At 34.0% G+C, this 12899-nt stretch overlaps 1 protein-coding gene across 3 annotated transcripts in view; it reads right to left on the bottom strand.

Annotated features, from left to right (window-relative positions):
- LOC108366337 (negative elongation factor A) overlaps positions 1-12446 on the bottom strand; it is a 71788-nt gene extending 59342 nt beyond the window's left edge. For all 3 annotated transcript variants that reach the window (XM_017620703.1, XM_017620704.1, XM_017620705.1), the window contains exon 1: positions 11675-12446. In XM_017620703.1, the coding sequence (XP_017476192.1) occupies positions 11675-11776 (102 nt within the window). In that variant the 5' untranslated portion in view covers positions 11777-12446. The remainder of the gene's footprint in view (positions 1-11674) is intronic.
- Positions 12447-12899: the final 453 nt, after the last annotated feature.

Here is a 12899-nt window from a genome sequence, read left to right on the forward strand (position 1 = left end):
AATGCGAATGGAACTAGCATTTCGAGCAGAAGATGTGGCTTAGAAAAGTAGAGTTGGATTTAACCATCATAGTTGCAAAATATCGCGCAGTTGAAGTAAAATGAAGCGGTACACCAGTTGTTAAATTTCGAATTTAAAAAATTTGATCAGTCTACTTACTGATGCTGCTCTGAGAAAGAAAAAAAATTACAAAGCAATATGATTTTTACACAACTCGACCTTGCGGCTGTGTTATAAGTAAGCGGAAAATGTAAATTTCCTCGCTTTGATTTCCGTTTGCTCCAAAAAAAGATATTGTTAAAAGGTTTCAAATAAATATGCATCAGAGCGCGATTTTTTACAAGCGAAATTTCAAAATATTTATTTTGGCTGCCAAAATGCAAATTATAGCAGTAACAATTTAAATTTTTCTTGTTCCTCGCCTTTAGTGCGCTTTCATTACAAATCACCTTCGAACATCAACAAGCCACAATTAGCGATTGCCCGGTCAGCGCATGACCCTAAATGAATCTGTGGCCCCTTGGCTATTTTTGAGAAAATTATTGCGCATTAACTTATCGAAGCGCATTGTTTGTCAATCAATACTGCCGCAGACACTTGACTGCAATTGCATTTTCGTTGCTGGATGATAATTTTTTATACATACATATCTTCATTTATCGAGCGATTAACTATTTTGGATTATACTTATACATAAGTATGCATATTAGGGTGGTCCAAAAACAGTAAAGCCGGTCAAAGCGCCCAAAGTTTTCCATGTATTTTTATATGGGAAAAAACAACTTTTCGTAGAAATGATATAGAATTCTTGAAAATAAATATTTTTCGATCGGAAAACTCTAATTCTCTTCAGGAGACTATCAATAATAAGTACCCAATTGTTTATTTAAGGATTTTTTAATACTAACGATTTTTTATTGGTCCCCCCCCATTGCATTTTTCTGGGCTTTTGTGGGTTTTTGGCGGACCTATAAATTATAGTTGCGATAAAAAAAATGGCTAAATAAACAATTGGGTGTTATTGTTGGGAATCTCCTGCAGATAAACAGAGCTTTCCGAACGAAAAATATTGATTTCTATACCTTTTTTACGAAAAGTTGTTTTTCCCCATATAAAATACATGGAAAACCTTAGGCGCTTTGAGGGACCTCTAAATATTTTTTAATTTAAAAATAAAAAATAAGGGTATACTTTTTTCGGTATAGAACAATCCTAGGGAGTGAGAGCATAAAAATTCCTACTTTACTTTGTCACACGCATTTTTGGACCACCCTAATGCATATACATACTTACAAACGCATTGGAAAATAACTGTTAAAAGAACCGAGTTATTGGTTGCGTTCCCCAACTTTTCTGGGTTNATACTAACGATTTTTTATTGGTCCCCCCCCATTGCATTTTTCTGGGCTTTTGTGGGTTTTTGGCGGACCTATAAATTATAGTTGCGATAAAAAAAATGGCTAAATAAACAATTGGGTGTTATTGTTGGGAATCTCCTGCAGATAAACAGAGCTTTCCGAACGAAAAATATTGATTTCTATACCTTTTTTACGAAAAGTTGTTTTTCCCCATATAAAATACATGGAAAACCTTAGGCGCTTTGAGGGACCTCTAAATATTTTTTAATTTAAAAATAAAAAATAACGGTATACTTTTTTCGGTATAGAACAATCCTAGCGAGTGAGAGCATAAAAATTCCTACTTTACTTTGTCACACGCATTTTTGGACCACCCTAATGCATATACATACTTACAAACGCATTGGAAAATAACTGTTAAAAGAACCGAGTTATTGGTTGCGTTCCCCAACTTTTCTGGGTTTAAACCTGTAAAACTGTCAAAAAGCAAAAGAAGCCAGAGAACCGAGTACGAGAACGCTTTCTGGTAAATTCCTGTAAATTCTTGCAACTTCTTGCGAGTTAGGGAAAGCAAGTATTATGGTACTCAAAGAAACGGGAATTACAATGTAACTTGGGTATGATCGACACATACAAAGTAAGCTTTACGACTGGACATCGCACAGTGGGGCAAAAAAGCACCGATTTAAAGTTGCTTTTTTTTAATAAAAGATATTTAAAGTATGGTGTACCGATGGATCGAAGATGGACGGCGGGATTACTGGGGCCGACATGCTTGGACCAAGATTCCAGAAAAGTCTGCCAATCGGCGCATACCAAACCATATTTCAGGCGGAAGGCTTCGCAATCGCAGTCTGAGTACGAGTGTATCTTCGGAGAAGGGTTAATCGATATAGATAATGATATATGTATGTATAAATTTGATGCTGCGACTCTGCGGCCTGACGTCTTAGTGCCACAACGAAATTTTGCCATATGAGTTGCCAAGCTTTTTTAATTCAAAAGCTCTAAGCTATATCCAAAAATTCAATGCAGCTTTAAAATTCGCGTACAGTCAATGCAGTAAAGCTCGTGGCCAAATCAGCTTAGTTAAGCAAAAAATGAAGTGGCATCGCAAAATCATATACAAAAAAAAAAANAAAGTATGGTGTACCGATGGATCGAAGATGGACGGCGGGATTACTGGGGCCGACATGCTTGGACCAAGATTCCAGAAAAGTCTGCCAATGGGCGCATACCAAACCATATTTCAGGCGGAAGGCTTCGCAATCGCAGTCTGAGTACGAGTGTATCTTCGGAGAAGGGTAAATCGATATAGATAATTATATATGTATGTATAAATTTGATGCTGCGACTCTGCGGCCTGACGTCTTAGTGCTACAACGAAATTTTGCCATATGAGTTGCCAAGCTTTTTTAATTCAAAAGCTCTAAGCTATATCCAAAAATTCAATGCAGCTTTAAAATTCGCGTACAGTCAATGCAGTAAAGCTCGTGGCCAAATCAGCTTAGTTAAGCAAAAAATGAAGTGGCATCGCAAAATCATATACAAAAAAAAAAAATTCTATCAACTCGCAGTAAGTCCTCGGATATGCAAAGTAATCGCACATGATTACATTTCTTCAACGCTAAGTGACAGGAAGTTACACATTGCATTGTTAGCACAAACATACATATGCACAAATGTGTATTGGCATGTGTGCATACGAGTATATTAAAATAAAAATTTATCAACTCAGGCACTCCAATTGATTTTCTACCACAACAGCAGCACAGGTACATATGTAGGTATGCCTGCACGAAATGGATTGAAAATCGGTGGAATTTGAATTTGGTGCCTGGCGCCGATGCCAATAGTGTGTTGCCGCCACCACTCAACAATGCTGATGTGCGACACAGCAGCGCCAGTTACTCGTACTATGTATGTACATAAGTGGAGCAGATGAAGCAGACTATCAGTTTAGTGATGCTGTAATATCCACATATGAAGAAAAAGTGACAATGTACAGTTTGGCGTGCAGTTTTGCGATTTAAAACCGGAAATTGCCAAACGCAAATTGAGAGCAAAACGGCAAGTTTAAAATGAAGAAAATCGAAGCGACTAAGTTGGCAATATGTGTGCATAGCTTTACATACATACATAAATATACGTAGCGGTGGTATAAGCAGCTGTTAAAATAAATTAAATCAAAATCGTTCCAAGTCCAGGTGATGCGCTGCTGTAATAGTACTCATAGCTCTGCGCGCCTGGCTTCACTAGTTAGTTGCTGCAATAAAATTTCATTTGCTTTATATTTATTTCTTAATTTATTTTTCAAGCGCTATTTTGTATATTTGTATTTTGTATTTTGTACACTTTTGCTTTTGGCTCATATGTGCGCGCATATTACTCGTACTTGTCTATGAACTAGCTCTGCTGACAGTGGCCTCCATAACTGCTGCCGCATTATGTCGCTATTTTTGTGGCAATAACCGCTTGAATATCTGACTCGTATCCACATCTTTTATGGCAACGTCTTTCAACGGCGCGCGCTTTTGTCATTTTCCGTTTACCATTTTTTTTTTTTATTATATGTTTTTTTTTTTCATTCGTTGCTGCTGTGGCACCTTTTTTATGCGCCATTCAAAGTGTGACTGACTTTTGAATAGGTACTCTTGGTTGGCATAAAAATGATAGCTAAATAGTAGTACAAACATGACAGATTTGGGCCTAATTTTTAAATTTTGCGGCCATTGTAAAAGCCCTTTCTGGTCGTCGCTGTTCTAAGTTCTCGAATGAATGACTACTTAGAGAGTTTACTCTTCGCCCAACTAGTGTCTGCGGTGGCAGAGAACATTTTGGTACTCTCAAATTCCTGTCCAATACCTATTGAATCATTTTTCTTGGTTGTGCTTTTCGGTTCTTTTTCTTTCTTGAAATAGCTTACGTTTTTCTTTACATTCAGTTCTGGCTTGGCTTTATTACTCAAAATTAAAACTTAGCCTGCTAGAAAAGCTTTTTATCCATTTCACATAGGGTAAAAGCTCTCTTTGCCCGTTACCGGTAGATTAAGATTTTTAAAGACTTATGGTAGAGCCCAGATTAAAAGCTCCTAATATAAAGCGTCAAAACCAAACCGCCACCAAGGCTCTCACTGCTTTAAATCAGTGATGCTCAAACAAGCGCCTGCGGGCGGAACTTTTCAAAGCTCTGTAGGTTTTATATGGACACGCCAAGAGTAAAAGTTCTCTTAGAGCATCACTGCGTAAATAGAGCATAGAGAGAAACAGAAAAGTAATACAATTTTAATTTTTTACGAGACATATCAGTTAACAAAATCGGTCCTTTTATGTCTATTATCGATATTATTTTTATTTCCCGCAGACATACATATCTATCGACAGCATTATGATGCTATATGTGATAATTTTATCCATAATTGTATTTATTAGCAGCGTAAAATTATATATCGAGATATCAATCGATACATTTTGAGCAGGGTATCGATATTTTTATCGGTTCCGACATGTTTATCGATTTTTTGTTGATGTATTTATCGTTTTTATAGGTTTATTGAAAGTGTTAAATACATGTATGTGTTGGTGTATTTATTGATACCGATATCATATAGATCCCTAACCGCCAAAGAGATGTTAGCGACATTTTTTCAATATTTTTTTTTTTTTNATTGGTGTATTTATTGATACCGATATCATATAGATCCCTAACCGCCAAAGAGATGTTACCGACATTTTTTCAATATTTTTTTTTTTTTGATGTAGAGCACCTAGATGTATTTCTGCATCAAAAATAAAATTTTGAAAAAAATATCGCATACACTTTTTGGTCGGTTAAGGCACCAATGAATATTCGTGCATTTTCAGTATTCGTTTTCTAATGCCTTTTCATANCTTTATGGTAGAGCCCAGATTAAAAGCTCCTAATATAAAGCGTCAAAACCAAACCGCCACCATGGCTCTAACTGCTTTAAATCAGTGATGCTCAAACAAGCGCCTGCGGGCGGAACTTTTCAAAGCTCTGTAGGTTTTATATGGACGCGCCAAGAGTAAAAGTTCTCTTAGAGCATCACTGCGTAAATAGAGCATAGAGAGAAACAGAAAAGTAATACAATTTTAATTTTTTACGAGACATATCAGTTAACAAAATCGGTCCTTTTATGTCTATTATCGATATTATTTTTATTTCCCGCAGACATACATATCTATCGACAGCATTATGATGCTATATGTGATAATTTTATCCATAATTGTATTTATTAGCAGCGTANTCGATATTATTTTTATTTCCCGCAGACATACATATCTATCGACAGCATTATGATGCTATATGTGATAATTTTATCCATAATTGTATTTATTGGCAGCGTAGAATTATATATCGATATATCAATCGATACATTTTGAGCAGGGTATCGATATATTTATCGGTTCCGACATGTTTATCGATTTTTTGTTGATGTATTTATCGTTTTTATAGGTTTATTGAAAGTGTTAAATACATGTATGTATTGGTGTATTTATTGATACCGATATCATATAGATCCCTAACCGCCAAAGAGATGTTAGCGACATTTTTTCAATATTTTTTTTTTTTTGATGTAGAGCACCTAGATGTATTTCTGCATCAAAAATAAAATTTTGAAAAAAATATCGCATACACTTTTTGGTCGGTTAAGGCACCAATGAATATTCGTGCATTTTCAGTATTCGTTTTCTAATGCCTTTTCATATTTCGTACAAAACTATGGGGTCCGTTTGTTAACTTAATTTTCCACAAAAATAAAAGATGTTTCGCTACAAAAAAAATTTTAAAAATTTTTGACCCCAATGAAGCAAGGCATCGAACCCACAAGCTTTCAAGCAATAGTCTATCCATCATGCACAGCTTTTTTACCTTGACAGCCACCTTTTAGCACCACGGTTTCATTAAAAAATATTTGTATCACACCTTGTTGAATCTTTGAGCTCGTCTTTTTGTCACTGCACCCAGTTATGTATTTCTTAATATAAATATTGTCTTGGTTAAACTTTCTTTTCATAAAATGCGCGCATATTCTACTCGTTATTATTAACTCGCACGTCTTTATTGATTTACACGCACATTTTTAGTGGCTCTGCAGCTCTGCTCACCGGCTCATCTTGAATAGTGCTTAAGTGGCTGTGGCGTTAGCGCCTCAGCTATACCAACAACAATACGTGCATATGAATAATGCACAAATTTCATGTGTTGGCTGCTGTGATTTTTTTTTTGCATAATTTGCATTTTCCGTAAATTATTGTTATTATTATTTACCCTGATTTATAGCAAATAGTAGCATAGATCACCAAGCTTGTGAGTTAGAGCATAAAATAGTAGCGCGCTGAAACACAAGAAAAGGCACTTACATATTTCCAAAAAATTATATGTATGCATGTACATACATTAGGGCGGAGTAATTTAATTTCGAAAAAAGTGTATGAAATATTCCGTCTGACCCGACCCTCCCAATTTTTAAAAGAAAAATCATTTCATCATTATCATTTCATTTAAAAAAATTTTGTGTTTCTTCATACAATATACTGCTTTTTCTTTTGAAAATTGGGAGGGTTAAACGTCATTTTTGGTATATAGTTTGTTCACCATTTTTGCTTACATATAAACGTAGAATTTCTTCGAAAATTTTGCTCCGAACAAATTACTCCGCCCTAATGTACAAACAACTTATGTGCGGCGTATGTAGGTGAAAAGAAACTATTTCCTAGTGAACTAAATACAAGCGCATACTTTTAGTCTTTAGAAGTTGCCTTTATGGCCGCACATAGTCGTATATACATATGTATGTACATATGTATGCACACAGTGGTATGCCAGTATCGGTGCTTAACCATCGAGGAATTTGCGGGAATGTGGTAAAAGCTCATAATAAAAAACACACATTGACCCCAAAGAGTGCGAGGCTTACATCAATAAATACATATGTACATATGTACATACATACGCACGCACGCACCCACACTCATCTACANACGAGGCTTACATCAATAAATACATATGTATGTACATATGTACATACATACGCACGCACGCACCCACACTCATCTACATATATGTACATGCATAGCATCTCAACAAGCTACGATAGCATTGAAAGTGCACTAAAAGTGCACATATTCTTCACTCTGCTTCGCACACAAACATACACACACATGCATACGCACACAAGAATGCAAGAGTTGGCGCGTTTGTAAGCCTCAGCAGCTTAACATAAAATTTATATAAAATAGCATCAAACGAGAATGAAATGAATGAATGAAAGAAATGAAAACAGCAAAAAAGAAACAAAAAACTGGCAAAATAACGCCAGTAAATGAGGAGTTCGCATTTCGAGTTGAAACAAATGGCTAAATGATTGCAGCTACCTATTTGTAGTAAGGAGGTTGCATTTGACTGCATTTGCTCCATTTATTTATTTTTACGGGTCTTAAAAAGCTAAGGTAGTAAACGGGTGAAATAAGAAGTGAACCGTGATGTAAGCGCAGACTTACAAATGTACGACAATTTAAGATGCTCTGCAGGAAAATTTAGATAAATAAATATTTGGCGCTTACACATTTGGCTAAGAGGTTGGACGAGGTTGTTTTCCGGTTTTTTTGTGTTCGTCTTGATGTTGCTAGACAAAAATGAAGGGATTGTGCAAGATAATGTTTCCAAGGGCTGATGGCTCTTTTTTGTGAGAAAGTTTTTAATTGGATACGGAAATTCGCCTCTATTAGAAATCATTTTTTGTTTTTTTAGTTTTATTTTAGTCATAAAAGGCATCAAACCTGAGTACAATTGAGTTGTAGAGCGATTCAGTATCTAGGACCCTGTTCAGCACAAAAACTTCAAATTAACACTTCACTGTGAAACGACCCTTCAATTTTAGCCTACCACTTCACTTCAGCTATTCCCTATTGGGCATTTGTAAGAGATTAAGCACCGAAATGTAACGCAAGAACGCATAGCCCATAATAATAAAAGACCAAACAGCATCATTTATTTAAGGAAAATTTTATTTTTATTTTTATTTTGACAAAATGAGCGCTAAGTCAAACTAAGACATCAAAAATGAAATAGTCTTATTTACGTGGGGCCCAAAGAGCGAAATTAAAGCAAAAATATAATTTATGCTCGTAGAATAATTGCTTTCTGTGAAAATTGCAGCTCAATAAATTAAAAGCAAGACATAAAAAAGTCTGTAAACATCTGTAGTAACATAATACGTTCTGGCCTGACTGTTTGTTAAAAAGGGCTTATAAATTACTGTAGATTTTATATAGGCTAGTGCAACAAGTGAATTCGTGAGAGAGTAGTATAGTTTTTGAAAGAAAAGTTTGTTTTAGTCGATTATTCGTGAAATGCAATATTTGTGCCACATATTCATGTAGCACAAAATTTGTTGTAAAAGTTTAAGCAAATTCATCAATATACTCTTATGTATGCGCCTACGGGGTCGGAGCTTGAGAAATGGGTTGGAAATGATAACAAATTGTGAGGGCAATTCGGGCAACTAACTTTCATTCACCACAGTCTTTCGAAAGATAAAAAAGTCTTTCGTATGACAGTTGTCAATTCTGGCAACTATCTTAAAAGCCCTTTACTGACTTTGGAAAGACAAATCTGAAAGATGCCTTTTAGCAATAAGTTTTTAGCAATAAGTTTAAAAAACTAAATTAAATTAATAAATATACATTTTTCTCTTTAAAATCATAAAAACTAATAAATAAAAATGTAAAATAAAGAAAATGAAAATAAATATTTTTTTTTAAACTTTAGGTAAAAAATTAAATTAGAAATAGCAAAAAAAAATTTGTAAATTAAAATAGTACTTAAAAATTAAAACAACTTTTTTTATTCTTAGAACAAAATCTAAAGCCTTAAAGAAAAAAATTAAAAAAGACAAAACACAAAAAAAAAATCAAATGACATAAAAAAAAAAATATTTTTCTAAACTACATTAAATTAATAAATATAAATTTTTCTCTTTAAAACCATAAAAACTAATAAATAAAAATGTAAAATAAAGAAAATGAAAATAAATATTTTTTTTTAAACTTTAGGTAAAAAATTAAATTAGAAATAGCAGACAAAAAATTTTAGTAGATTAAAATAGTACTTAAAAATTAAAACAACTTTTTTTATTCTTAGAACAAAATCTAAAACCTTAAAGAAAAAAATTAAAAAAGACAAAACACAAAAAAAAATCAAATGACAAAAACAAAAACTATTTTTCTTTTTAAAGTGATAAGACATAAAAAATATTAAAATAAAAAAAAAGAAGGAATAACAAAATAAGTTTCTAAAAATTAAATTAAATTAAATTAAAAAAATATATTTTTTTCCTTTTAAACAATAAAATTCAAAACTCAAAAGCAAATTTAACTAGAAAAGGAGAACTGATAAATTTAAATAAACTAAAAATAAATAAAATAAGTTCCTACAAATTAAATGAAATAAAAATATATTAAGAGAAAGTTAAATTAAGAAAAAATTAAAAAAATACGTTTCTCAAAAAGTATGCAAATTGAATTAAAAAAAATATATTTTTCTTTAAAAAAAGAATAAGATCTTAAAACTAAAAGAAAATTAAAGTAAAAAAGAAAAAAATAATAATGAAAAAATAAGAAAAAAACTCTGCTGCCCGAGTGCCTCTCGAATGGCGCGCCTACCCATGCTCTGAAATGATTTCTACGGAACATCAAATAACCGAAGCATATACTCAAGGAGATAAATAATATTGGACCTATTAAGATATCGAGTTTTTATTTTTCGGTTGGCATTAGTAGGCAATAAAGCCTTCGAGTGAAATGTTGAAAACAGTAGTAGCTACACTCCTAATCTAAACGAACTGTTTTTAAATAATAGCATCGAGTAAAATATTGGCAACAAAATAAACCAAAGGCATATTTAGCTAGTAATTTCTGAGCTGTGAGAAAATATTTACTTTACAGGCATTTTTTTGATGAAAGATTTTATGATTGCTAGTCCGTGAATCTACGCAAATAAAGTTTTTGTCTAGGCTTTTTATACTTCAAGAGAACTTTCGATACGAACGCAAAGTTTTTAAAATTCGTTACAGACAGAGCATCCGTACTTCTAAGAATCCATTGATGATTCGAGTTATATGTAATCGATTTCAATTGTCACTTAGAAGGGCTGGGGCAATGATCAAAACCATTTTAAGGCAATCTTCATTGAACTTGCATATTTAATTTCAAAAAAAAAAAAAAAATAAGTACACAAATGAGGAGAAGGCCCGTAAATAGAAATATTTTGGATGAGTGTGCGCGAGTAATTTACAAGCCCTAAACTTTTAACTGAACAACTAAACCTCAGCACGTTTTTATGCCTAAAACATCGAATCTCAGAAGAAAATTTCTCAAAAAGTCTCAAAAAAACTTCGAAATATGCCGAAAATCCTTAAAATTTTATGATTTTTAGAGAGGAAAGTCTCGGAACTCAAGCGAAATTTTTGCGAAAAAACCAATTTAAATGAAAATTGGTATTATAATTCTGAACCCGGAAATCCTGAAAGAACCGGAAAAAAACGTAAAATCTCAAAAGGCTATATAGTACTGAAAAATCTCGTAAATTTTGGAAGCGAATCCGAAAACTCATCCCTAAGCATACCGTAGCAATGCAAAAATGTACCGGAGAATCCGAAAAATAAAATACGCAACAAACGGAAAAGTCTAAAAAAATCCTGGGAAAGCTTTTTTGCTTTAAAATTTTAAATCAATTTTAATCAAAATTGCATGAAAAAAATTATAATATCGTATGCAACTTCGATAAAAGCGAATCGAAACTTACTACCTACTTATGTGCATTAGTTTTCAAAATCGAAAAATTACTTTTCTTTGCAGTCACTGATTTTTACAAAACATTAAAAATAACTGTATTGAGAAGATTTCAAGCAACTGCTCCCCATTGACCCATATAGCAGTTGTTTCTTTTTTATTTTTCTTTTTCGGTAAAAAACCACTCTTTAGGGGAATATATAGAGGCATCGCCAGGGTTAAACATCTGCACTAATTACTTGCTAATTTTGCGAATTCAATCAGCCATAAATTGTGTTACAGTACAAAGTGGGTGGGCGAATTTAAAACTTAAAAAAAAAAGGAAAACAAAATTTAAAATCCCCTTTTTTGTGTATTTTTATATAACCGCATACATACATACATAGTATGTATGCATGTACATAGGAAAATATATACAACGTGCACTCTTACTCATTTATATTCGCAATTTCTATTTTCATTTTAGGTCGAATTTATTTCATTTGATTGCATTTCACTTACCACTTCATTTACAGCACGATTGGGATTAAATCCTTGGGCAGCGATTCCTGCCAGCAGGCAGCAAGCGCCCAACAATACAGCGTTGTAGTACATCAATCTCATGTTGCACAAGCAAAGCACATACAAAACAGCAACAAGAAAAACGGGAACAGACGCAGCAGATGGATGATGAACTACGCAAATTGGATTTTAGTTTGCAATTATAAGCTGGGAATTTTTTGTATTTTTTTTTTTTATTTTTTTTTTTGGTTGTGTTTATTCTTGCTGAAATTCTTGTAAATTGTTCAGCACTTTTCTTCTTTTTTTTTGGCTCAACAACACACACACAATTGTAGTAAATTGCAATGGATTTAAATTTCGAGTTTAATAACAAAAATGTAGTTTGTTTTTTTTTTCAACTCAACTATTTTTTATTGCTTTCTCTGGAGTTATTCAAATTCATGTTCATCCCCAGCAAAATTTGCTGTTTTATTTCCGAAAGCTTTTTGCTTAGTTCACAAATCGAAATCCGTTAGAAACACAAAATTGCAAAAACGCTTAGTACGCACGCTCACGTTTTGCTTTCTACTAACTAGACACACACAGTAATGCGCGTTCGCTGCTCAACTCTATCAGCTAACAATCTAAGTAAATATACTATATTGGCTCAACTAAATGTATTGGCGCCCACTGTCGGACAAAGTCAACTGGACTGGTAAAAGTGCGGCGTTTAACTGAAATTCACATTCACAATTGGTAACAATTTTAAGCCAAAGACGCTTGTTGCGCTGCGCTGCGCTGCCACTGACGACGACAACCGGTTCGTTGTTGTTGCTTGCGATGATGGCTCGTATGCTAGGTAGGTGTTCGTTCGCTTGCGCCCCACGCTGCTACATGCATGTACATATGTATGTGGTATTGCTGCTGCTGCTGCTTTGCAGATGATGCCAGCTAGCTGCTGTGTTGTTGCTTGCCTCTTGGGTGGTAATTCGACTCGAAGTTGGGGAAGCGTGCGCGTGCACATCTAAAGCTTGAAAGCGACTGAAATGCAAGCGTGCATCCGCCAAGCTCACAGGTGGTGGTGCATTGATATCTTGATGGCTGCTCATCAGTAGACACTACAGCAGTGGCAGCCACATGCACTCAAGAAGCTACAAACGCCAGCTCAGTGAGCTCAAAAGCGTTCGAGCCGCAATCAACGACCGGCCTCGACTTCAAGTGGTGGCGCTTGGCTTGATTCGCATGC

The sequence above is a fragment of the Rhagoletis zephyria genome, unplaced genomic scaffold, assembly GCF_001687245.7.
Source record: "Rhagoletis zephyria isolate East Lansing unplaced genomic scaffold, Rhagoletis_zephyria_1.1 Rzeph_scaffold_02235, whole genome shotgun sequence".
Classification (NCBI taxonomy): domain Eukaryota; kingdom Metazoa; phylum Arthropoda; class Insecta; order Diptera; family Tephritidae; genus Rhagoletis; species Rhagoletis zephyria.